Here is a 24708-nt window from a genome sequence, read left to right on the forward strand (position 1 = left end):
CCTCTAGTCACAATATCATGCTTGAAGACAAATTCAGCATTATATCTTAATGCCTTTCTTCTGGAAAAACCTTACGCATTTGTAGTTGCCTACTGTAAATTTGTACTTCACAGTATGATGTAGGAGAATGCTTTGTCTGTGACTTTCACTCTCCTTTCCTACCTTTTTCCAGGTACACCACTAGAAGTAGCCCAGGTCTGGAAGACCATGTTCTGGATTCTCCACAGCTGGAGAGTCATAAGTAAGTTTGATAGTGGCTTAGATTCTGGAGCTTGTTTTCTTTGTGTTGTGCTGACCTTGTTCTTGACGTTGCCTCATAATGTCATTTGGTTTTTTTGCAGTCCTTGGTTAGCAGCATCACCAACTAGCTCTCCCATGATAGCACCTGTCATGTTTTCAGCTATTGTAGAGGAAGAGCTCCAGCAAGAAGCTGCTCTTATTAGGAGCAGAGAAAAACCTTTGGCTTTGATCCAGGTAAAGTGCTAAGTTACTGCAGCTGTGAAGTAACACAAGGAATTTCCAACAGCCGTTTCGGAGATCAGTTTTTAGGTTTAATTATGTATTGTTACACTTAGTATCATTAAATATAATTTAACTATAACTTCACATCGCTGTTTGATAAGGAAGGCCTATATTAAAGTCAGGTTGACTACTGAGTCCGTGATTAATGCATTCACAGCATCAGGGAATGGTTGAGGTTGGAAGGAACCTCTGGGAATTGTCTAATCCAAACCCCTGCTAGAGCAGGGTCAGTTAGAGCAGGTTGCTCAAAGCCGTGTCCAGGCAGCTTTTGAATATCTGCAAGGATGGAGACTCCATGGCCTCTCTGGCAAACCTGTTCCAGTGTCTAACCACTCTCACAGTAAAAAAGATTTTTATATTAATGCAATTTTCTGTATTTCAGTCTGTGGCCATTGCCTCTTCTCTTGCCACTGGGCACCACTGAGAAGAGCATGGCTCAGTCGTCTTTATTCTCTCCCACCAGTTATTTATACACTTTAAGATCTCCCTAAGTCTTCTGTTCTCCACGCTAAACAATTGCAGTGTGCTCAGCATCTCCTCATGTGTCAGATGCTCCAAGCTCCTCATCATTTTTGTTGTCCCTTCACTGGACTGTCTCTGGTATGTCCATGTCTCTCTTGTACTGGGGAGTCCAGAAGTGGACCCAACACTCCAAACATGTCTCACCAGTGCTGAGTAAAGGGGAAGGATCACCTGTCTCAATCTGCTGGCAATGCTGTCCCTTGTAGAGCACAGGAGGCTGTCACCCTTCTTTGCCACGTGAGCATGTTGCTGGCTAATAGCCAACTTGTACACCAGCACCCCCAGATCCTTTCATGCTAAGCTGCTTTCCAGCCTGTTGGCCCCCAGTGTGTACTGGTGCTTGGGTTTATTCTTTCCAGGAGCTGGACTTTGCATTCCCCTTTGTTGAACTTTGTGAGGTTCCTCTTGGCCCGTTTCTCCAGCGTGTCTGGGTCCCTCTGAGTGGCAGCACAACCATCTGGCATACCAGCCACTCCTTCGAATTTTGTATTGTCTGCAACCTTGCTGAGGGTGCACTCTGTCGCATCATGTGGGTAATTAATGAAGATGTTAATACTGGCCCTAGTCTCAGTCTCGGTATTGGTGCTAGTGACTGGCCTCTAGCTGGACTTTGTGCCACTGATCACAACCGTTTGAGATCACCAGTTCAGCCAGTTTTCAGTCCATCTCACTGTCCATTTATATTGTCTGTACTTAAGCTTGTCCACTTAAGCTCTTAGTCTCTACTTAAGCTCTGCCACTTTCGTATGGATCAAGATGAGGGTGACTGGTAAGTAGTCACCCAGATATTCCTTGTTCTTCTTGAAGGTAGGAATGACATTTGCTTCCTTCTAGTCCTCAGGAACCAGCCCTTATTGCCACAACCTTTCAGAGATTTTTTTTGAGAGTGGGCTTGCAGTCATATTGGCCAGCTCTGATCTCAGGGGCCTGGGATTGCTGAATTGCCACTAAAGACCAAGATGAAGGAGGCTGTTAGTTCCCCAGCCTTTTCCATATCCTTTGTCATTCAGCAGTGGGCCCATGTCATCTTTTTGCTGCTGTAGAACCCTTTCTTGTTGCTCTTCCTGTCCCATGCCAGATTCAACTCCAGATGGGCTTTGACTTTCCTAGTTCTGTTCTTGTGTGCTCTGACAGTGTCTCTGTTTCCCTTCTGGGTCACCTTTCTCTGCTTCCACCTCTTGTATGCTTCCTTTTTGTTTGAGTTTTGTCAGGAGCTCTTTTTTCATCCATGCAGGCCTCCTGTCACTCTTGCTTGGATTCCTGCTCATTGGCATGGACTGTTCTTGAGCTTGGAGGAGGTGATCCTTAAAATCAACCAGCTGTCCTGGACCTCTCTTCTTTCCAGGGCCATATCCAATGAATTTTTTCCAAGCAGATCCCTGAACAGATCATAGTGCTCTCTTCTGAAGTCCCAGGTTGTTATCCTGCTGTTTGTCTTGTTCTCATCTCTCAGGATCCTGAGCTCCACCATCGCATAGTCGCTGCAGCCAAGGCTGCCCTTGGCCTTCTCATCCCCGACAAGTCCTTCTTTGTTAAGTATGAGATCCAGCAGAGTGTCTCCTTTCATCAGCTCCTTGATCATCTGTGTTAGAAAGTTTTCACCAATGCAAACCTCCTAGAGTGCCCATGCCCTGCTGTGTTGCCTTTCCAGCAGATATCAGGGTGGCTCAAGTTTCCCATGAGGAGCAAGGCCTGCAAACATGAGGTTTCTTCAAGCTGTCTGAAGAAGGCCTCATCTACTACTTCTTCCTGATTAGGAGGTCTGTAGCAGACATGCATACAGGACCAGTAAAGCCAGTTCATAACCGTGCTACTGGTGTAAATGTAGATCTGACACTGACATACATGTTCTTTTTTCCTTCCAGATCGAGGAGTGCGCTATTCAAGATTTATTAATCCACTATGAGGCTTTTGACAACCCTGATGAATTTGTGACTGTGGAAAGGGCTCCACAGGGACCTATAGCAGCACCTATGTGGAACAAGCACTAACTTGTACTCTTCACAGTCCATCTTGTATGTGCACTTCTGAAGTTCTAATTCTTGTTACAAGTAAAATGGGACTGGAAGAACAAGAATCATGTAATTTTTAACATCAGCATTAAAGCACTGCACATAATCACTAGGTATTTGTTAGAGAGAATGGAAATAATATGTTCACTGTGTCCTTTACCCACAGTATATATTGTATGTATGTTTTGAGAGAATTCTTTAACAAGACATATTATTAGTAATGTTACATGAAGCTGTGGATTGGAAATGCATTTGCTAATCTCAAATTGTGAGGGTTTTTTGTTAAATTCACAGGTGGCTGAAAAGCGAGTGCTTATTTTGTAATTTAATGTGGGATTGAATGTGCAAAATTACACATCTTTAAAGTTTCCGGGGGGGGGGGGGGGCGGGGGCGGGGGGGGGGCACTATATTCTTCAGAGCTTTCTGTCCAGTTGGGGATATTGGAAAAAGTTTGTGCTTGAACTTCATGTAAAAGTACACTTTGATAATGCAGTTTTCCTTAAGGTATGTGTCTAAGTACTGGTTCTCTGATTATGGCGGCCAGTACTTTTTACTGTCATGCTCCACGATGAACCTCTGTGCTGTACCTAAGTGCCCTGACATTGCCTGCTCTCAGTTCAGTTGTGCATGTTTTTTCACTTTTGTGAGACTGGCCTTTGAGCAGTCAGCTCTGTTGTGAAGTAAAGCACACAGTTGAATAGAACGTGGTGGCACTTAATTAGCTTATCTATAGTCTTATTCTGGTAAATATGGTACAGTTTTAGAACCACTGTGTTTAAGGTACAATTCACTTGAAGTGCTGAGGAAATAAAAGATATTTGTGTTCATTGTTAAAGCTATAGGAAGGAATGCTTGACTGTGGAATTTGCAAACACCTAACCTTCAAAGATTATCATAGGTGTCTTTCAGTATTGTGTGTTCCAAAGTTCTCTGTGCCTGGTTTAAACAAATTTATATATATATATACAAAAAAAAAGTAGCCTTATCTGCAATATTCTGTCTAGTTTGTCTGTTTGCATAGGTGTGTTTGAACTTGTACTTTTTCAGTAGTGTCAATACTCATGAACTCTGGAAAACTGGAATTGAGAGAGCTACAGAAAATGAATGTAGAGAATTGATCACTGTGTGATAAAAGAATCTTGAATAAACCTATGTAGATATGTCTAATGGTTTCAGGTCAAGCTACACCAAAAAATCCCCCACAGAAATTGTAAACAAATGCAATAAACCATAAAATCTTGATTTACACAAAGTTAGTATACTTTTATGTGCTGTCTATATATAATCAACGCTTCAGGTAACTATAGAGTAATCTAAAAGTATTTCCTTTGTGTGTGAAACAAGGCATTTTGAAGTTACACATACAAAGGAAGATGTGGCTTTTAATTCTATTTTAAATTCTTCTGGTGATTTATTCATTGTATTGATGAGAATAGTTGCATTAAGTGTTTTACTTGATGGACTGCAGGGCCTTAGGGCGTGCAGAAACTATCTTGAATTAAAAGAAAGCTTACATATTGTGAGAAATAGCTATAAAAGCAGTGGGCCTTTCCAGGTGTGAACACAATTTGTTCTCAAATATAAAATTATTGTAAAGTTGCTAATTTGCATTTTGATTTTTTTTTTCCTAATTTGATTAGATTATGCTGTTTAAAATGTCATTCTCCTGTCATTATAAGAGGATTCATGCTTCCATAGTGCTGAGGAGCTTGACTACTTTTAAGTTCTGGGTTTATTGCCACAGTTTGCTTTATGGATTGTCACTGGTTATACTTAATATTCACAAAACAAAGTGAAGAATGATCAGTGTATCATTCTTTTGAAATTGAGAACATTTTTTAAACTGTTATGCTAGAGCAGCTTAAGGCTAAAATGTGTCACAGAAAACTGTGTAAACTAACAGATTCCATTTTTATTTAACTTCCTTAAAACTTGGAAATTAACAGAGTTTAAAATGTCTGAAGCATGCTTAAAAAATTCAAATTATAGTGGAAACAGAAACCAAAATTTCTAAATCCCTGGATACACTCTGAGGATACCTTATGGTACACACGAAAACCCAAACAAAAATCCAGAACAAGGCAGCTGCATCAACAGATGTAAATGTCTTTCTATGGAAGTGGTAGAATTTTAAATTTTCTTCACTTGCATACCTTGCTTTGACTGGAAACTATCATTTCCCAGTATTTATGTGAGGTCAATCTGTATTTTGTTGTATAAACTTGACAATTGCATCATCATCGAGATTGAAAGCAACCTCTGGAGATTGCCCAGTCCAACTGTCCCGGCTCAAGCAGGCTCAGCCAGAGCAGGTTTCTGTCAGCTCAGGCCCTGTCCACTCAGGTTTTGAGTATCGCCAAGGACAAGCTGTCTGGGCAACCTGTTCTAGTGTTTCACCATCCTCACAGTAAAAAGGCATTTTTCTGTTTAAACAGAATTTCCAGTATTCTGGTTTGTGCCCACCCTGGACTCTTGTCCTGTCACTGCGCATCACTGAGAAGAGCCTGTCTCCATCTTCTTCCCTGCCCCTCCATCAGGTACTTACACACATAGTAAGATCCCCCTGAACCTTCTCTTCTCCAGGCTGAACAGTCCCAGCTCTCTCAGCTTCTCCTCGTATGTTAATGCTCCAGTTATCTTTGCCATCCTTTGCTGAGCTCTCCAGTATGTCCATGCTCACCATGAGTGTTATTTTACCAGATGTCTTCTGGAAAAATATTTAGGGGTATTTTAAGAGTTTTAAAGCTTAAACAATTCTGTTTACCCCTGTTTACTATGTAGTAGTAGATCAGTATTCATCTAGTGAAATGAGTTGAGACTTGCAACTCACTTCATTCAATGGTAAATGGATGTCTACTGGTTCTAGTGACCTTTGGAAATGTACCTGTGGACATTAGGCTTTCAATGGTTTTTTATATGAGCTCCTTCAAAATGATGTCCCTTTTTTTTTTTTTTTTTTTAATACTTGTACTTTTTTGGTTTAGTCTATCAGAATTCCTAAGGCCAAAGAAGTAAGTATTAATAACTGTATAGGAAGATAAAAGTATAACCATTAATGTGGCTAGAGTTTTTATATGTCAGCTGAGTGAATATTTGTAGTTTGATTTCTTCTGGTTATTTTTCCTAGAAAAATAAAAATCCATCAGGGATATTTTTCTAGGTGTTGAAACTTGCTAAAATTGTTTTTACATGAAGCAGTGATATGCTGAAATCATAGTTTAAGTTGTTATTGTCAGGTATCCATACCCAACCTTTGCATATAAAGTGACATCACTTTTTAGTTGTGCGTGCAACTCCTCTTTTGCATCCACTCTGCATGAGGAAAATATTCAGGGTTTAGGCAACAGCATCCAGAAATTCAGCCACCAAGAGCATATGTTAACTTCGCATCAACACAAAAGATCTGGCATTTTGTAGCTCAGATGCCCAAGTTTGTGGCCTTTTGTGTAATGCTAAACATAAATTCTATCTTTGCTCAATTAGCTCTAACAATTGTCTTGTCATTCCTGGGCTTATTAGAATCATAGAATTCACTCCTTTAACTTGCACCAGTACAGTGTCTCTAACAAAACATGTTGTGAAGTCAAAGGTGGAATTCCCGGGTCCTAATGAACATAAAGCAACACCTCCGAGTTTGCAGTGAAAGCAATATTTAGCATATTGGTATATAATTTCAAGGAAATTATGTATTATAGCTAGCTGGCTTAAGAAATAGAATCATAGAATCGTTTGGGTTGGAAAAGACCTTTAAGATCATCCAGTACAACCATAGACCTAACATTACCAAGTCCACCACTAAACCAGTTAAGGGTAGAGTAGTAATTCCATGTTTCCTGGCTTGGTGGCTGGATTATTTTTTAATGAAAGTAAAAACTAGGAATCATTAAGGTTGGAAAGGATCTCTAAGATCATCAGTCCAACTGTCAACCCAACACCACCATGCCCACTAAACCACGTCCCAAAGTGCCACATCTACCCATTGTTTGAACACTTCCAGGGATGGTGACTCCACCACCTCTCTGGGCAGCCTGTTCTAATGCTTGACTACTCTTTCCGTGAAGAAATTTTTCCTAATATCCAATCTAAACCTCCCTGACGCAGCTTGAGACCATTTCTTCTCATCCTATCGCTAACTACTTGGGAGAAGAGCCCAACACAAAATTAACAAAATGCTTCTAGTGGTATTTATTGTATCTCAAAGGCAAACCAACCAACCTCCAAACCAGGTTTCTTGAACAACAGTAAGCATTTTGTCTTTTCTCCATCATTCATTATCTCAAACTTCAGTCACTTTTCAAAAAATGGAGAAGTAAAATTTGAAAATGTTTTCACATTAAAATGGAGACAAAATTACGTCTAATATTTTGATATTACTGCAGTGTCTTCACCTCTTGCCATTATAGGTACTGTGTCAAGTCATTTGAGGAATATATAACTTTTCTGTATTGTGTATTGAAATGAAAATGCAGGAAGAGTAAGTGACTTCAGTCAATTAGAGAACCCATAACTGCCTTTGTTCCGTAAGAGAGGCTATTTTTAGTGAATAAATTGACTGTAGGGTATCATTGGAATCTCTGTATAAGGACTGATTTTGCGACTTTTCATGGGAAAGCATTGACAAAAAATTACTAAATTACTAATTTATCTTGTGGTACAAATCTTGATGATACCTTCCTACCATCTGCATTTTAACTGATTACGCCTGCCCCTAATTGGTAAGTCATTTACAGTTGGCAACAGGAAATTTCAGTTACAGATTCTAAAATGAAAGTATTCACAAAGGCTCTAAGATAGTTTTCTGCTACAGTGAAATTACGGAACCGAACTTCTTTAAATGTTTTTGCACTTTAAATGATTTTGTGTCCCCCCTCTTTCCACACTTTTTTTTTAATGCTTACAGTAAGGAAATCATACAGAAAGTGACTCCTCAAGCTCTCTTGACAGTAGTCAAGTTGAGATGTTCATTGGTTGTTTTATTATTGCACTAATGTTCTGCAGCCCCTTAGCAATCTGAATTCTCCCTTGCCCAAAGAATTGCTTGCTCTAATGTAACAACAACTTAAGTCAGAACAGAACACTGGATTATTATATCTTACTCTAAATATAAAGGTAAAAGATTTATATTAGAATAAAGTAACTTTAGCCTTTAATCCTTGACTTGCATGATGTCATCAGAGAATGGCAAGGTCTTTTTGAAAACCTTTGTAGTAACAGGAAACTGGTTAATGAAGGTATCAAATGATCTCAGAATGGATTCCACCCATGGTACTCCCAAGAAAAGTCTGTAAAACTCCACCAAAGAGCCTGTAAGTTAAACTGAAGGGACGATTCTTCCCTAACATCTGATGTGTTTGGCCTGGTCAAGTGAGATGTTGATGAGGCATCCAAAAGGTGAGTCCCTTCTGTCAAGGTTCTAGCTGTGGCAAACCTCAAAAATGCCGAAAGGGAAGGGACTATGTTTGTAGGGTCGTTTTAGGTGTCTAATCTTGAGAAAGAACTTACTGTGGAAGGCCAACAAATTCACACAAATACTCTGATTTCAGGGTGTCCCTGTAATGGCTTGTGTGAGATTTTTCTTGGGTGGGAGAGTGGTGTCTGACACAAACTTTACCTCGAAAGTTCTTGCTCTTTGGCACCAAAAAAATGCCATTTTTGTAGCAGCTTTCAGACACCTGAACGGACTCACGTTGCGCTTAGCGCTACAGCACTAGGAGCCTCTAAGGCCTTGCATGGAGGAGGGGAGTTAGGTGTGAAGAAGTAAGAATCTCCTGGAAATGAAGCTACTCCTCAGGTGAGCTGTCTTTGTTCTTCCAGCAAGGATTCTGCCTTTTGTTTTTCCTGTTCTTCTCTCTTCTTTCTTCTTTCTTTTTCTTTTTTTTTTCCCCAGAAGCACATTTTATATATATGCACACATAAAGAATGCTATTTCTTTAGCGTGGCATGTCTTTTTCCCCTTTTTCCTCTCTCATCGCTTGAATACAATGAGAAAAGAAATCAAGCAAACTTTTGCAAGGGCTTCAGGTAAGGACTAGCAGTACCTAATACTAATACATAATGATAATACAAGTTGAAACTCTGCTCTGTAGGTCACCCTTGAAGAATTTACCCAAGTTTATCAAGGTGTTGTTTAAAACACATTTTATTTCCTGTAACTCAAGTGACTGAAATACTAACAGTTTTCTGTTTTGATGTGATGCGTGTAGATTTCAGCTAGAGCCTGAAACCTGAAATTGGGCCTCAGGGTAGGTGCTATGTGACTAAGCTGCTGTTATAGATAGCATCAGAGTTAAGCAATTGAGTCAAGGGAATGTGAAGATCCGGAGGACTGGTCAGTGGAGTTCTTTCCAGGTTCTGATGCCTGCCTTGGCTGGGTCTTCTCCAGCTCCATTCAGAGCACATGAAGGTGCCTGAATTTGCATGTCTCAACTTTGACAAAGACGGAGGAGAACTTGGTTCATGTTTTCATGGGAACACCATGAGTTTGTGAAAAGCGTAAGCTTGGTGCATTGTCTTTGGGTGACTCTTCTTGGAGAATGCTTTTCACTGGAAAAATCCAGTCAAAATCAAGCCCCTCTATAGGATCAGTGATCTCATGGAGTGGGAGAACAGTGTTCCTGTTCAACTGCAGCTAAGGGTTTTGAGGAGAAACATGACCCAGGAAGATCATGTGGTCTCAGTTAAGTGATGGTTCAGAACAGATAACCACACTTTCCTCCTTGATCTTGATTTAAATGAGTTATTTATTGATCTATAGAATCGCTTTAAAATACATTGTTTTAATATTAGGGGTCAATTCTTTCAAATCTTGCACGAGCTTTTCAGCTAACAAAGGTAGTGAAACTGTTAAAAGCCTGGCTGTGGTTTGTTTTGGTTTTTTTTTTTTTTCTTATTTTATTTGCACAAAGGATATCATGTGCATGAAAAACAGATAAGCAAGCAAGCAAACAAACAAATGAAAAGTAAGTTTATGTAAGAGCACACTTAAACAGGCTCCCACTGCATTTGTTCTGAAGTAATAATGTACAGCTGGGGGAAAGCCAAAAGTCAGTGCTCTCTCCTCTACTAGTAGAGAAAAAAAAAAAAATTCATCATTTTCATGAAACATTCTCAAATAAGAAAGTAAGCGGGGAAAATTGACCCAAAAGCTTTTTGTTATGGTTCTCAATACTTTAAGATTTCTTGCCTCTCTTCTTCCTCCCACCCCACCACCCCCCTCCCCCCCTCCTTTCCTGTCCCTTAAAAGTTTATTCCAGGAAGATACGGAGAATGCAACACCTGAGGCTGGATTCTCAACTAATTTCTCGCTATTGTAAACCATTTCTAGATCTCTGTCTCCTCAGAGTGAAGTGCCATTGAAGTAGAAGATGAGTCTTCCTCATCTAGTCATTTCACCGTCCTGTAATTCTGCAGGAGTACGTCACGTACGTTTGTCAGCCAATGAACCCTGACTACAAGGAAATAGCTGCCTGTCTCATAGATTATGTGGTTCGAGGTGGGAGGCTGCCAGGTGCCCTTTGCTTTAAGCCCGGCAGCTGTACCTGCTACGTGAGCCTGGCTATAATCACAGTACGGTAGGTGAAGAGGTCGTGAGAACTGCATGGGGAACACAAGCTACCTGCTCCTGCTCGGCTCTCTCCAGTCATTGTGATTCATCAGCTGTGACTGCCTTGCAGTGTGACTGAGCTTCTAGGGCTGGTTTTTGTCTAATGTTATAGGTTTGTTCTGAAAGGGACCCTACCACTTCTGCTAAATGTCATTGACGGCAGCACAGCGCTTCATTGTGAGAACTGTGCTCGTGCCATCTGGTGACACAACGTCCGGAACAAGTCATACATCAGCAAAAAGAAAAAAATACAAAAAAATGTATTAAGCATAAAGTTGTCTTGTGTTTTCCTTATGCACACATACGGATATTTTTGTTTATCCTGCCTTCTATATGCTGCCTTTATTGCAATAGAAGGGAAAAAATGCAGAATCTTAGTCCTTTTCCCACTGTATGTATTTTAAGATGTTTACAAGACACACTGCCCATATTTGTGCATACTGCAAAGATGGAATTGAGCTGTAAGGCTATGAGTGCAGTGAGGTTTTCAGGATCACATCTTTGTATTACACAAATAGCTGATAGCATCAAGACTGAAGGGGAATGTGTGTGCGTGCATGTGTGCGTAGCTGTAACTCTTCATTTGATTTGTTTGCAGTTGTAGGATTGAATTATATTGCACCACTTCAGCAAATAGAGTTAACGTTATCTTTTCTCTCCATCTGTACATACTGAGTGGTAGTGAACCTTTTCATCTGAACTTTATCTCTGAGCTTTGCAAATGTTAACAATTAAGCCTCGCTATATTTGTGGGGTGCAATAACTATGAACTGTTATCCAACTTTCACAAGTTGGAACATGCAACTAATAAGTTGGTTGGTCTAAGGTTAAGCAGTAAATTTGTGGTCATGTCCTGAAGGAGGATCTGGAAGTCTCTTCTTCCAGTTGTCCATTCCAGCCCTATGTAGAGCCTGTAGCTTTTCTGGGATCAGCTCTATGGAAATTCCTTTCAACCAGGACTTATTCCTCTCTTTCTCTGACCCTCCTTCTGAAGCGAGTGGCTCTGCTGCCAGAACATGCTCCTCTGGGCTGCCAGTCATTTGGTACTATCTGTTTGTTCCTGTTCTGAAGGGGCTGCAAGCCCTTCACAAGCTGGTCAGATCATATTTCTCTTTTTGTTTTGTTACCATGTTCATGAGCAATTGCTGGTCTTGTAAACTAGTGTTCTTGTAAAAAGCACTTGACCTGCTATTGGCAAGTCTGTGGTGATTGTTACCTATGAGTTTTAGTGCAATGATTTCACTCTAAATAGGGAAGCTTAACTAGTTGAACTGGTGGTGATGAATTCCTTGAGGGAAGGCACACTAATGTAAGGCAGGAGCTGCACTGAGTAGCATGTGCCACCTGCTTGGAGAAGTGATGGGCTGACTGTGAGCTGTCTAAAGGTGAGCTGCAAAGAGAAGAAAATTGAGCTTAACATCCTCTGCAGTTTCTTCTTGATGGCGTAGAAGTAGTTTCTAGTACATCTTTTATATATTTCTATGCTTTTTTTTTTTTTTTTGGCATTACAAGTTCATTCCATGTCTATGTTAAATATATTGTATTATCCTAGTACTATCAAGACAAGAAAAAAGCAAAGAGAAGGTGAAGATTTTATTCACAGCTTGTATTAACCTCAACATGGATATTTCCTTCCGGGTATTTAACAGGCAACATCTTTCAGCTAAGCTGTAAGAACAGGCAGTAAGTATCTTTTTGAGTCTCTAAAATCTAGGAAAGTTCTGACCTGAAATTCCTGTTATTTGAAGCAATAAAATCAAAATGATTCCCAGTAGTTAAGCTGGGGAGGAGGGAGGGGGGTAGCAGCATAGAGACAGGGAAATGGGAAAACAGTACAATAAAAATAAAAAAGCATGAGCCTAACTTGATTGCTTGTGAGAAAAAAGAAGTATATGGTTACTTTTCAAAGCACGTGATATTATTTGATGTGTGTGAGCTTTTAGAGCTTTCTATCAGGTCTGGGCAGTGACGCAGAGGTGGAAATTGCACTCCCAGGGTGCTCTGTCTTCTGGCTGATGGCATCAAAAAGGAAGTTTTGGCTGGAATTCTGAAGACTGGTTGTGAGTTGCAAGCTTCAATTGTTTATGCTGCCCTATATTCATCCTCATCTTATAATTTCCAACCTCTTCTTTCCTAGAAAAAGTAAAACCAGGTTTTCCTCAGTCCTTTTTTTCCCTGCTCCTTTGCAGCTTCAGAAGGAGCAGCAATAACTGAAGGCGTAGTATTGACAAAGCTTTGGCGGACAAGGAGAGGTGAAGATTTAGCTAATACTGTGCAGTGCAAACTTATTCTGTGAAGTGCTATTGGATATGTTAGAAATGCACCAACTGCTGCAGAAATTGTAAGGCTTTCACTTTAAGTGGCAATAACAAAATGCGTCTGCAATGTTTTGGGTTTTATTGAGGAGTGCACTTGGTATAAACAACACCCAAAGATTCCTAATTTTCCCACATAAAAGTCTTCCCTGCATAGCAGTCATTAGGCTGTGCATTTTTTTTTATGTTGTTCAGAGCCTGAAATTACCACCTTAATTTTGGTAATGTCCAAGTCCATGTAGTTCTGAAGCTGAATTTAATTTCTCCTGGGTTGTGTTTTTATACCTCATGTAACTTAGAGCATGAGCAAGTGTCCTGCTTTGATGATAAAAATTTAGCTCATTAAGGGGATGAGATTTAAAAAATTCCCCCAAAAAGGCGCTATATGGAGTAAGATTTACACTAAGTACTGAAAAGGCTTTATGAAAACACAGTAGTAAAAAAATGGCCTGATCAGAGGCATCGTAACTATGCACTGGCTCTCAAACGCGCCTTTCTCCTTGTGACTGTAGTGCTGATAGCCTTGGCACAACGGCTGCAGTGCCGGGTGTTTCAAATTGGCTCTGTTGATTTGTGAATATTTTAGTAGTTTTCTTCTGAAAACTATGATGCTTTCAATCTTAAATACAGGAGGTGCTTGCTGATTCTCACGGGACTGGGGCAAAGGGATCAACCAAGAAGCATGCTCATGTATCAAGGGGCAGCTCCTACCTTGGGTATAGTGGAGTCCATCCCCCCCCCAGCTTTATAAACCTAATATTTTTTTCTGTTTTCTTCTGTCTCAAGTGATATGCGGTAGTGGTGGCATACTGCCACAAAGGTTTTAAGTCCATTGTAAAATAAAAGTAACTACTGACCTGGTGCAAACTTTTTTACAATGTGAAGTCACTTTTTACAATGTGTTATCTCATAGATACAACTTTGCTAACACTTTAACACCTTGCAGAATGCTTGGGTATTTCTGTGCCTGTGCATGTACACACACGTGCAGACACAGAAACCTACCATGAAATTTCTAGTTGGGATCTCCACCTGCTGTAAGCTGAGCTATGATTAGAAATGCCATTGGAGGGTATGGGCAGGCTTAGAGCCACCACAGGTAGTATCAAAATGCTGTTGTTATTTGTGATATACTCATAGCTGCTACTCATCTTGGTATCGCAATGGTATTGAGTAAAATTACAGAATCACAGAGTGGTTGAGGTTGGAAGGCCCTTGGCTGGACTCTCTCCAGTATGTCCATGCCTCTCTTGTACTGGGAAGCCCAGAACTGGGCACAGCGCTCCAGGTGTGGCCTCACCAGTGCTGAGTGAGTAAAGGGGAAGGGTCACCTTCCCTCGACCTCCTGGCAACACTCTCCTTAATGCAGCCCAAGAAGCTGTCAGCCGCCTTTGCCACAAGGGCACATTGCTGGCTCATGTTCAACCTGAGGTCCACCAGGGCCCCCAGGTCATGGAATCGTAGAATACTTTGGGTTGCAGGGGACCTTTAGAGGTCAACTAGCCCAAGCCCCCTGCAGTGAGCAGGGACAGCTTTAACCAGATCAGGTTGCTCAGAGCCCCGTCCAACCTGACCTTGAAGGTCTCCAGGGATGGGACCTCCGCTACCTCTCTGGGCAACGTGTTCCAGTGCTTGACGACCCTCATTGTAAAAAATTTCTATCTTATGTCTAGTCTAAATCTATTATTCTTTAGTTTAAATCCATTATTCCTTGTCCTGTCACAGCAGGTCCTTTTCTGCAGAGCTGCCTTCTGGTCTGTCAGCCCCCAGCCTGTCCTGGTGCGTGGTGTTGTCCCTTCCCAGGGGCAGGACTTGCACTTCCCTGTGTTGAACCTCATGAGGTCCCTGTCAGCCCATTTCTCCAGCTTGTCGAGGTCGCTCTGGATGGCAGCACAACCCTCTGGTGCATCAGCCACTCCTCCCAGTGTTGTTACATCTGCAGCCTTGCTGAGGGTGCATTCTACCCCATCATCTGGGAACCTCAAAGTGAACCTCTCATTTGTCTTCTTTTTTCAGGTGTGTTGAACATTTCTGTGACCTTTGTGGAGATTGATTTTTGATTTTTTTTTTTTTTTTAATTGTAAGCTGAGTAATGAAAATGCCGTTGTTTGCATCTAAGCAAGAACTGAGGCCTCCAGACTCTATGTCTTGTCTTATTTTGCCAGTAGTCAGCATAGGGCTGTCTTCTCCTATCTGTCACATGGTGCTGGCAGTCACAACAGCCACATCTCTAGTCTAGGGGTCCATCTTGGCAAACTAGTTGTCTCACCAAAGGAAAATTAAATATCCATGCCTTTGGCCTGTCTAGGAACTCTTAAGGGGCAACATTTCAAGTTTGAGTGCTCAGAGGCTGCATTCAAATAGCGGGATCTTTGAAGGGGAATGGCCCTAAATTTGGGGAAATACACCAGTAGAACAGGTAAGTAGAATATAACTAATACCATTAGTCTTAGTTCATCTGAATCCTTTTCATTTGCTCAGGAGAGTGTTCCCTTTTCTCTCAATTTAGGGGATGTACCATCTTGCCATTTCCTTCCCCACAGTTTGGATTGGACAAAACTGATGTATCAAATGGGTCTTTACCGGTTGTATTCACCTGAGGCCTCATGACCTACTTGCCACTGTTTTTCTGTGTTAGTGAGATGTTAGTTAGAGGAAAAGCTGTCAGAGTTCACTTACTGCCTGTGGCTTTGCTTGCTTGTTTCAGCTGTTTCATGAGTGGGAAAGGAGCTTTCTCTGCTCACCACCTCCCCCCGGATCTGCATTTATATGTCCTTCTCAGCTTTGCTTAATGGACTTGTGGATAGGGAATGTCGACACCATCAGAATTATCCTTAAACAATAATTTAAAGCAGATTACCGTATCATTAATTGTATAATCTTGTAAAATATGTATTGCTATTACTGTGATTCTCTGTTTGCAGAGAGGTCTTGACCAGATTCTCAGAAGCCTTTACTGCAGAGACAGAAATACAAAAGTCCAGCAAGCTCTTAAAGCTTTGTTAGCACAAAATGTGTTGAATGTTAAATAGGAAAGGAAATTAATTTATGAGCTATTGAAGGCAATCTACTTTGGGAAGGACTTATTACTATTCTAAGATGGGTATACTGGAGATAAGGAGCTCTGAAAAGAGGATTACTGCATCAGCTATTTTTAGGCAAGGAAAACACAGGAACTTAATGCCGCTGTGTAGCCAATGTAAGGAGTTGGATGCCTTTGAAAGGAGCAATTTAGTGGACTGGAAATCAGTGCTTTGCTTTATCACACCTATATTTATTGCTGCTGCTTTGTAGGGCTTTCGGCTTTGCCTAACTGGCTTCTCCTGAAGGACTGTAAGGCTGTTTGTTTTAGTAGTTTCTGGCTGCAAAGTAAAGAAATATTTTGAAAAATCAATTTTTTTCGTAAAATAGTTCTCTGTAAAACCTAGCTCCTTTAGACTACTGTTTCACAAGCTTTTTGCATGGAAGAATCATGATCAGCTCCGACTTATGTGGTAGTCATGGTAGTCAACAAATATAAATTCTGCTATGTAACATGGACCTGTAAACTGTGGACTGCTTATCATGGCCAGAGAGAACAATGACATTCGCTAAACTATGATGTATGGATCATGACTTGTTTTTTGGGCTTCATGACCTGTTCTTTGTTTGTTTTGTTTTACTTTTTATTCTCCCCCTGCCCCCCCCCCCCCCCCCCCCCCCCGTTTTTTCCCCACCAGATGAAGTTACAGATGACAAATGAGAGGTACAGAGACGTCTGCACTGGTTAGGGTTGTGTATTGGCATATGAAAAGTCTTCCAACTTCAGTCGAAGGAAAAATTTGATTAACTTAAGTAGGAGTAGGATTGAGTTATGCCTTGCATTATTATTTGTACACTTATTTTCAGCAAGGATGATGGGATCAGGTAAAAAATGTTGGCAATGTCACTCTGTTTCATTTTTGTCAGTTCTAGCATTTGGGAAGAGACAGGAACAGTTCCATGTTTTTATTCTGGAAACATTACTAACAGCTCATAGCAGAGGATAGCACAGGAGAGTGCAAGCACGTTGCAACTGCAAGATTTATCATAGAATAAAAGCTGCTGATCTTTTATTTATTGAGAACTAATTAATAAATGTCCATTCTGGAAGAAGGAAGATTTTATGAATAGGTATTTAACATTTCTTTAATTAACTCATTAAAAGTGGCATCACTAAGCTCAGGGTTGGATGTTTGTTATGCTGCTTTGGACGCTGGAGCAATATGCTGACATCCAACAGACTCAAGAATTGGCTTTTTGACTTTTATTCTTGTCTAAGTATTTCTATCATTTTTAATAACATATTTAATAACAACTTTTTTGGATTCTACTGCTGACAGTGTAATGATGACTAATTTCAGTTACTGGATGTTAAATTCCTTTTACCCTTATTGAGCAGTTCATGAGGAAAGAATCTAAAGCTTAAGTTTTGTTTTGAGCTATACACATAGAGTATTTCTCTTGCAGCTTCCCAGATTGAAATCAGATACCAGCTTGCCAGCTCTATTTTCCTAAAAGTATCTGTGCCTTGCAAATCTTCTGAAATTATGGCTGCTTCTTCATGTGCTCTTCTGTGGTGATGCAGCTGTGATACGGTTCAGCCGCACTATGGCTGTAGGTGCAATATGTCAAGCTTCAGCCTTTGCAGCATTCCTGGCATTCTTCTATCAGTTTAACACATGTTGGATCAGGCTGAGAGGGAGAAAAAAATCAAGTTACATGTATTTTAATGCATTACACAAGACTGACTGAAACACTACCTTACAGTAATAACAACAATACCAAGGACTGGGTTAAGGTTGTCTGATGATGTTTTGATAGTAAGTGTAAATTCTATATGTTGTGGTACTAGATGGCCCCTGTCAGCCATCAAGCACCACACAGCTGCTCGCTCACCCTCCCCCTCCAGTGGGATGGGAGAGAGAATCGGAAGGGCAAAAGTAAGAAAAACTCATAGGTTGAGATAAGACCAGTTTAATAATGGAAATAAAATAATAACAACAATAATAATAATAGTAATAAAAATTGTAATGAAAAGGAGAACAATGAGAGAGAGAGAGAGAAACAAAACCTGGGGAGGGGAAAAAAAACACCACCAAGTGATGCAACCACTCACCACCCGCTGACCGGTGCCCAGCCAATTCCCCAAGCAGCAATTGGTGCTCCCCAGCCAGCTCTGCCCAGTTCATATACTGAGCATGACGTCATACGGTATGGAATAGCCCTTTGGTCAGTTTGGATCAGCTATTCTGGCTGTGCCCCCTCCCAGTTTCTTGTGCAACTGGCAGAGCATGGGAAGCTGAGAAGTCCTTAACTAGCGTAAGCAGTACTTAGCAACAACTAAACCATCAGCCTGTTATCAATATTCTTCTCATACTAAATCCAAAACACAGCACTCTGCCAGCTACTAGGAAGAAAATTAACTCTATCCCAGCTGAAACCAGGACAATATAGTACCAGAAAGCTTGCTTCAATAGAAAGGAAAAAAAAATCAGACTTATTTTCTCATTAAACAATTTTATGTTGACTTAAGCTCTGTAAGTGCATCCACTTTACAAAAGACTAAGGAACATTTAACTAGAATGAGCTAAAACCAAAGAAATGGAAAGAGGAAAGTCATATTCCACTTTATTATTTATACCAGCTCTTCGTCACCTGACATGGAGGTTACAGTAACTCCTAGGTAGTGGTATGGAGGTACAAGCAGCTAAGCATAAAAGGGCAGGATGGAGAGCAGACTGAAATCAGGAACCAATTCCCTTCTCATGTACCTTCACACACTCATGCCCATGATAGAAAATGCTTCCAAATGAGCACAGTAAATTCCAGGCAAAATTGACTTGATCTCCTGTGGCTAAAAGCATTTCAAACAGATAAATTATCCCATAGACTCTTTCACTTCCTTCTTGTTCCTTGTGAGACAAGTGTGAGACACAAGAGTGCAGTGTCCTGGTCCTGTTTCTTCTTGCACATGCACTGTCCTCATCAAGGAAAAAGTCCTGAAAGTTGTTTCCTGTTTCTTTATGTAAGATCATAGCACCCTGTATGGGGAGACTGTATAACTTGTCCTGCTGTCATATTTGAGTCAGTAAATTTAAAACCAAATAACATTGCATTAGGGTAGATTAGCTGACTTAATTTTGTATTGACAAACATATAATAATCTTTAACCTGAAAGAAACACAGCACTCTCCTTTCCAAACCGATGGTATCTCACTGAAGTACTCAGTCCTTCTACACTAAAAGAAAATTACAAAGAAGTTTGTCCACATGTGTAGCAACTTGTCTGTGAGAAAGATTGATGCTGACAAAGTGTTTGTGCTTCTAGCAGGCCTGGACTTCTTGGACACTGTAGATGATGACCTTTACAATCATCTCTCTTCTGAATGATCAGTTCTACTCTTTCTGTCTGTAGACATGCTGGAGCCAGTGAGCTCCAGAGATAACATGCATTTGTCTTGATATCATGTGTTGAAATAGTTTGGCATTAATGTTATTGAGGGAGAGTTTCTCAAACCAAAAGCACACTTTTTTTCTTTCAATTTAAAAAATGCATTCTTTGCGGTTGTAATAGAAAATCTGGTTTTCCTCCTTATGTGATGGTGATGTGTTGATAATGTGATATGCACATATTTCTACAAACTCACTGCGAGACAACAGCCATTTTGTGATACTGTTCCATTGAAATGCTGTTGGGTTTTTTTTCTTTTTTTTTCTTTTTCTTTATGCAAAGATTTATCTGGTACCATGTATTGGGTTTGCGTGGCAAGGTTTTGGGAGCGGGGGAGCTACAGGGGTGGCTTCTGTGAGAAGCTGCTAGAAGCTTCCCCTGTGTCCGGTAGAGCCAATGCCATCTGGCTACAGGACGGACCTGCCGCTGGCCAAGGCCGAGCCCATCACCAACAGTGGTAGCGGCTCTGGGATAACATATTTAAGAAGGCAGGGGGGACCAAACCCTGCACAACTGCAGCCGGAGAGAGTAGTGAGAATATGTGAGAGGAACAACTCTGCAGGCACCCAGGTCAGTGAAGAAGGAGGGGGAGGAGGTGCTCCAGGCGCCAGAGCAGAGATTCCCCTGCAGCCCCTGGTGCAGCCCATGGTGAGGCAGCTGTGCCCCTGCAGCCCAGGGAGGTCCATGGAGGAGCAGATATCCACCTGCAGCCCGGGGAGGGCCCCACGCCGGAGCAGGTGGATGTGCCCAAAGGAGGCTGTGACCCCATGGGAAGCCCATGCTGGAGCAGGCTCCTGGCAGGACCTGTGGACCCATGGAGAGAGAGGAGCCCACGCTGGAGCAGGTTTGCTGGCAGGACTTGTGACCCCGTGGGGGACCCACGCTGGAGCAGTCTGCTCCTGAAGGGCTGCACCCCATGGAGGGGACCCACACTGGAGCAGTTCGTGAAGAACTGCAGCCTGTGGGCAGGACCCACGTTGGAGAAGTTCATGGAGGACTGTCTCCCAGTGGAGGGGCCCCACACCGGAGCAGGGGAAGAGTGTGAGGAGTCCTCCCCTTAAGGAGGAAGGAGCGGCAGAGACAACGTGTGATGAACTGACCGCAACCCCATTCCCTGTCCCCCTGCACTGCTTGGGGGGAAGGAGGTAGAGAAATTGGGAGTGAAGGTGAGCCTAGGAAGAAGGGATGGGTGGGAGGAAGGTGTTTTAAGATTTAGTTTTTATTTCTCATTATCCTACTCTGATTTGATTGGTAATAAATTAAATTAATTTTTCCTCAAGTTGAGTCTGTTTTGCCTGTGACGGTAATTGCTGAGTGATCTCTCCCTGTCCTTATCTTGACCCATGACCTTTTTGTTATATTTTCTCTCCCCTGTCCAGCTGAGAAGGGGAGCGATAGAGCAGCTTTGGTGGGCACCTGGCGTCCAGCCAGGGTCAACCCACCATAGAGTAGCAATACTCTAAATTCTCAATTTTGAATATTGTTTCATATTATAAAGAAGTAGATCCATGTAATTTTACAGCAAAATCCCATTTCAGTTTTGTTCCATGACCTGCTGCTAGTGCTATGAGCTATCATTATCTCTTTGCCACCTAGCTTGACTTCTGCAAGTATCACGACAACTTACCCCAGTGTCCTTGGCTGAATTTGACAATTCTGGCTTTTCAGAAATAGCCTTCTTTCTGATGGTGGCTCTGACTTTTGGCAACATTTTTGTTCTTGATGATCCACTCTGCCTTTTAAGTAACACTTTCAGGCTGACTCAGCTTGTCTGTGCGGTTCTTGTCTTTATGGGCACAGAGAAGAATTCTTCCCCCTGAGGGGTCAGCCTGACAGAATAACAAATACAAGTGCTTGGATACCTCTGCTTTATTTTCCTGATTCCTTTTAGTGCCTGCCTTAAAATTCTCAATTAAGCAGGATGGCTGGCGCTTTGCATTTGATTGTGAGTTCAGTGTTCTTGTTCAGTTGATGTGTTTTCATATAGCAAGGCCACTCTGCCTCAGCAGTTAACTAGCTACCTCTTAGTCACTTTAGTGAAGTACCTGTTTTGATTATGATATTTTTTTTGTGAAAAACAAAGCAAACAAACAAAAAAATACACCCCAAAACTCCCACAACCCATTAATCAACCAAGTGGGGAAAAAAATAAAAAAAAAGCTTCTCCTCGCTGGCTATTATCTTTTGCTACTAGTTTTTACCTACTCTTAAAAATTCAGGCTAGACTTTTGTCAAGCAGACATTTGTTTTAAGATGTTATTTCCAAGTATTTTTTGACCATCTGCTGATAATGAAGCTGATGTGCAATCCAGCAGCTCACTGCCTTTTGCTGGAGTGGTACTTCTGCTCTGCCTGGCTGATCTCATGCCGTATGCTGATTGCATTTTCATTCACCACTTTATTTTTCAGGATGTGGTAGCTGGCTTCCAGCTCCTGTCAACATTCAAGTTACAGTGTGCTGAGGCAGTATCCTGTAGAAGCTTACTCCATTTGTTGTCTCAGGTGGTGAACGTACTTTGAGGTCTTTGAGAAAATATCAGATAGTTTAAAATCCTAGTGATTATTGCACTGATAACGCCAAGGATGGGTACCTACAGTAGCATTTTTACTTCTTCAGGGTCAGTGATAAACAAATGTCTCACTTCTGAACTTGTGACTGACTCATAGCCATCCTTTTTCTATTATTCTATTCAATTTTACATTTACTTGTTGTATGTCTTAACTAACTTGCACTAAATATATGCACTTTCTTTTAGTTGGAAGCTGTGACTTTTCTACCCGCTGTGAAATTTCAATCTTTTATACCTTTTCTTGTGTCTAACTGTTGTTTATAATAAAGATCCCAGTCTCATCTTATTGTACAGTTTTAATTTGCACTATTTAGTACTTTAGCATGGAAAAAAAGTGTTGATTTTCTCTTTGGCTTCTGACTTCCTGTCATTTACTGCTGTCTTGTTTTTTACTTGGGGCTGACAAATCTTTAATTTTTATGTTTGCATTTCATTAACGTCTTATGTGAGAAATCTCGAAGTCACTGACAGGTGAATTTGTTTCTGAAACCTTTGACATAATGATTCTATGTATAAGTTTTTTCCATTCAGTTTTCTACACAACATCACTGGTTTTCTTCTTGTATTCCCTCTGCATCTTGTACATTTGCAATTGATTGAGTGCTGGTTTATTTTCCATGTCGCTTGCTTGCCCCTTTCTCCTCAGTGTATTGTGTCTGCGCCTGTTTAATCTGTGACTTGTGTTTGCATACCAGCTTGTTTATCAGGTTTGTGCGAGTCTCTACTGTTTAGTAGAGTTTGCGTCAACCTTCTGTGCTTTCATCTCAGCTATTGCCTTTTCCATTTCTGTTACTAGTGCCATCTGTTCATCTCTGGAAATTGGGTAACTACACGAGCCTGTTGTGTTTTGCAGCTTGGCGAAATGTTATTGTGTGTGTCTCCTTCAACTTCTTCATTACACTGTTCAAAAACGTCTTTCATACATGTTCTATTTTGTGGATTTAAACTGCTTTTGGAGAATTCCCAGGATTTCCCTCCCTCACCCCTTGTAATCTTCTATTTTATTTAAATTCTCTGGCATTATGTAGCAGCATTTCTTAATTGAGGCTCCTTGTTCCCCTACACTTGGCTCCTCCGCCGCCCTTTTCCTCTCTTTTTACTGCAATTTCATAGTGTCTCTCATTATCTAAGGAAACCTTACTTGTTAAATATCTTCCCTTTAAAGCTCATCTGCTTAGAAACAAGAATTTGATCTACTAACACATTCTTATTGTCTATACTTTATTTACATATTCCTTTGCAATATTCATATTGTCTGATTTCATGCCTGTTTCTGGGACTTCCACAATGTTGTATCAGGACCTGTTTCTAGCTTTGCTTCATCGTGAAGCCAGAATCACCCTCCATTTTTTTTTTTTTTAGCCTTTTTAGTAGATATGGATGCAAACAGTTGTCTGTCTTTTTCAGCCTGTATTAATTTTTTTTTTTTTTTTTTTTGATACAATGTAGAAACCGTATATCCTGTGCATCTGCAGAGGTCTGTAAAACTGCAATCAGACACATCTCTCAAAACAGTTTTCTGTTCCCACAGTCTTTTTCCCACGATTATGTTAGCCAGCGCACTGGACAGTCAAAGCCATTTCATACCCACCTGGGATCCCCCTTATCTGACACACTTTAATGTACTATCTCATACATAAGTTTTCAGCAGTTAGTGCTCATGTTAGCTTAATTAAGTATCTGTGAAATCAAATTAAGAGAAGTCAATGAGAGTTGAGTAAGATAAGGTAAAACAATAGAGGGACTCTGCCAGCACAGGAAAATAAAATAATCTTTCAGCTACTTCTAGCAGCAAATCGCCAGTACCAAGCCTGATTCCAGCATCCTGACTCTTGTACAAACTGACATAATTTTGGAGAAAGGGGATGCAGATTTTTGTGAGCAGATGCTGGAGGAGCACGTGCAGAGCTTGCTGTGGGAAGAACAACAGCACGTTTCTGTCTCAGGAATGGTGTCTGGCCATGCCACATGCAGAAATTGGCAGTTTATAGGAAGGTGTCTGCTGAGTTGTCTCTTCTTGTGGGTCTGACTGCAAGACCATGGTATCAGAAGAGGCTTTCTCACATGCTGTGTAATGCTTCAGAGGAAGTCAGAAATGTTGCTTTGGGTGGTGTGTCAGCATGTTGTTCCAGTCCAAGAAGAAATAGAGAAGCACAGAGGACTGCAATAGGTGAATGAAAGGAGCACTAAAGAAGCTTTATTGGTTGTCAGCAAGGCTCATGTTTGATTTTGGTTTGTGCTATAGATGGAGGCTGGAGTCAAATCCTATAGTGCTTTTGTTTCCTCTCATCCCTGTTTTTTTAAACTATTCTCTACCAATTCAGTATTTTGGCATATGAAAACAATCCTACTTTTCTTATGATGAAAAAGACTGGAATTGAGCTTCTCAACTTGAAAATGTCAGTGGCTCTTCCAATACAAAACTTCGTGTTCTTACCTTTCTTTGTTGTTCTCAACAAAGAAAAATGTTGTATTGAAAATCAGACTGACAACAACCCAGTGAATGAAGGATTTCATTAACCTAATGAAGTCTTGACATAAATGTAGCTCCTTGACATTTAATGCACACAGTCTAGCACCCAAAAGTCAACTGACAGATCTATAGGTCCAGTGAAATACTCTGAGCAGTCTTGTCTCTTACACTAGTGGGTTGAATTGACTTTGAATCTTATTTCCTTAGTTTTAGCTTCC

The 24708-nt window shown here is 41.0% G+C and overlaps 1 protein-coding gene across 6 annotated transcripts in view; it reads left to right on the forward strand.

Moving 5' to 3' along the window:
- IBTK (inhibitor of Bruton tyrosine kinase) overlaps positions 1 to 3421 on the forward strand; it is a 58356-nt gene extending 54935 nt beyond the window's left edge. For 3 of the 6 annotated variants that reach the window (XR_012830931.1, XR_012830932.1, XR_012830933.1), the window contains exons 27-30: positions 173 to 241; positions 342 to 474; positions 2498 to 2804; positions 2910 to 2948. Coding sequence is in view for 3 of the 6 variants with exons in the window: in XM_075707401.1 (XP_075563516.1) it covers positions 173 to 241; positions 342 to 474; positions 2910 to 3035 (328 nt within the window). In the remaining 3 variants the exon portion in view is untranslated. Of the gene's footprint in view, positions 1 to 172; positions 242 to 341; positions 475 to 2497; positions 2805 to 2909 lie in introns of all 6 variants that reach the window. The other 3 variants (XM_075707401.1, XM_075707402.1, XM_075707403.1) reach the window with 2 other exon arrangements.
- Positions 3422 to 24708: the final 21287 nt, after the last annotated feature.

Source organism: Pelecanus crispus, chromosome 3 (genome assembly GCF_030463565.1).
Source record: "Pelecanus crispus isolate bPelCri1 chromosome 3, bPelCri1.pri, whole genome shotgun sequence".
NCBI classification, from domain to species: Eukaryota; Metazoa; Chordata; class Aves; order Pelecaniformes; family Pelecanidae; genus Pelecanus; species Pelecanus crispus.